General features: G+C 40.3%; 1 protein-coding gene across 1 annotated transcript in view; it reads left to right on the top strand.

The window, feature by feature from the left end:
• LOC128251369 (uncharacterized) overlaps nucleotides 1–303 on the top strand; it is a gene marked incomplete at its 3' end in the record, with an annotated part of 8,458 nt that extends 8,155 nt beyond the window's left edge. The window contains exon 5 of the mRNA XM_052978235.1: nucleotides 130–303. Within this exon, the coding sequence (XP_052834195.1) occupies nucleotides 130–303 (174 nt within the window). The remainder of the gene's footprint in view (nucleotides 1–129) is intronic.
• Nucleotides 304–576: the final 273 nt, after the last annotated feature.

Below are 576 nucleotides of genomic sequence, written 5' to 3'. Positions count from 1 at the left end.
GTTTCACAGAGATTGGCTGTGTTTCACAGAGATTGGCTGTGCTTAACAGAGATTGGCTGTGTTTCACAGAGATTGGCTGTGTTTAACAGAGATTGGCTGTGTTTAACAGAGACTGGCTGTGTTTCACAGAGATTGGCTGTGTTTCACAGAGACTGGCTGTGTTTCACAGAGATTGGCTGTGTTTCACAGAGATTGGCTGGTTGAGTATCAATCAAGGTCCTATTTATTGTCATTATGATATCATGGATCAACACCCTTCAATTCGTTATTCTGATACAAAATCGAAAGTCGTGTGGGGCAACGGTAAGTGATGTTTTGTGTGTGCGTATGTTTGTGTGTGGATGTGCGTGTGTGCGTGTGTATGTGTGTTAATGTGAGTAGCAATTATCGAAGTAATCTTTGTATTTATTGTACACCAATCAATTATCCTTAATTCACTTGATTTCTGATCATAGACGTTCCAACATTAAAACATGTGTGGAAATTTGGCTGCTATTTCTAGTAATTAGAGCAACCACGTATAAAGGCTCACCCTAGTCGATGTAACCGACGGTGTGCCACGACGATATATATATA

The sequence above is a fragment of the Octopus bimaculoides genome, unplaced genomic scaffold (assembly GCF_001194135.2).
Source record: "Octopus bimaculoides isolate UCB-OBI-ISO-001 unplaced genomic scaffold, ASM119413v2 Scaffold_246001, whole genome shotgun sequence".
Classification (NCBI taxonomy): Eukaryota; Metazoa; Mollusca; class Cephalopoda; order Octopoda; family Octopodidae; genus Octopus; species Octopus bimaculoides.
This window is presented reverse-complemented; position numbering and strand designations above follow the sequence as displayed.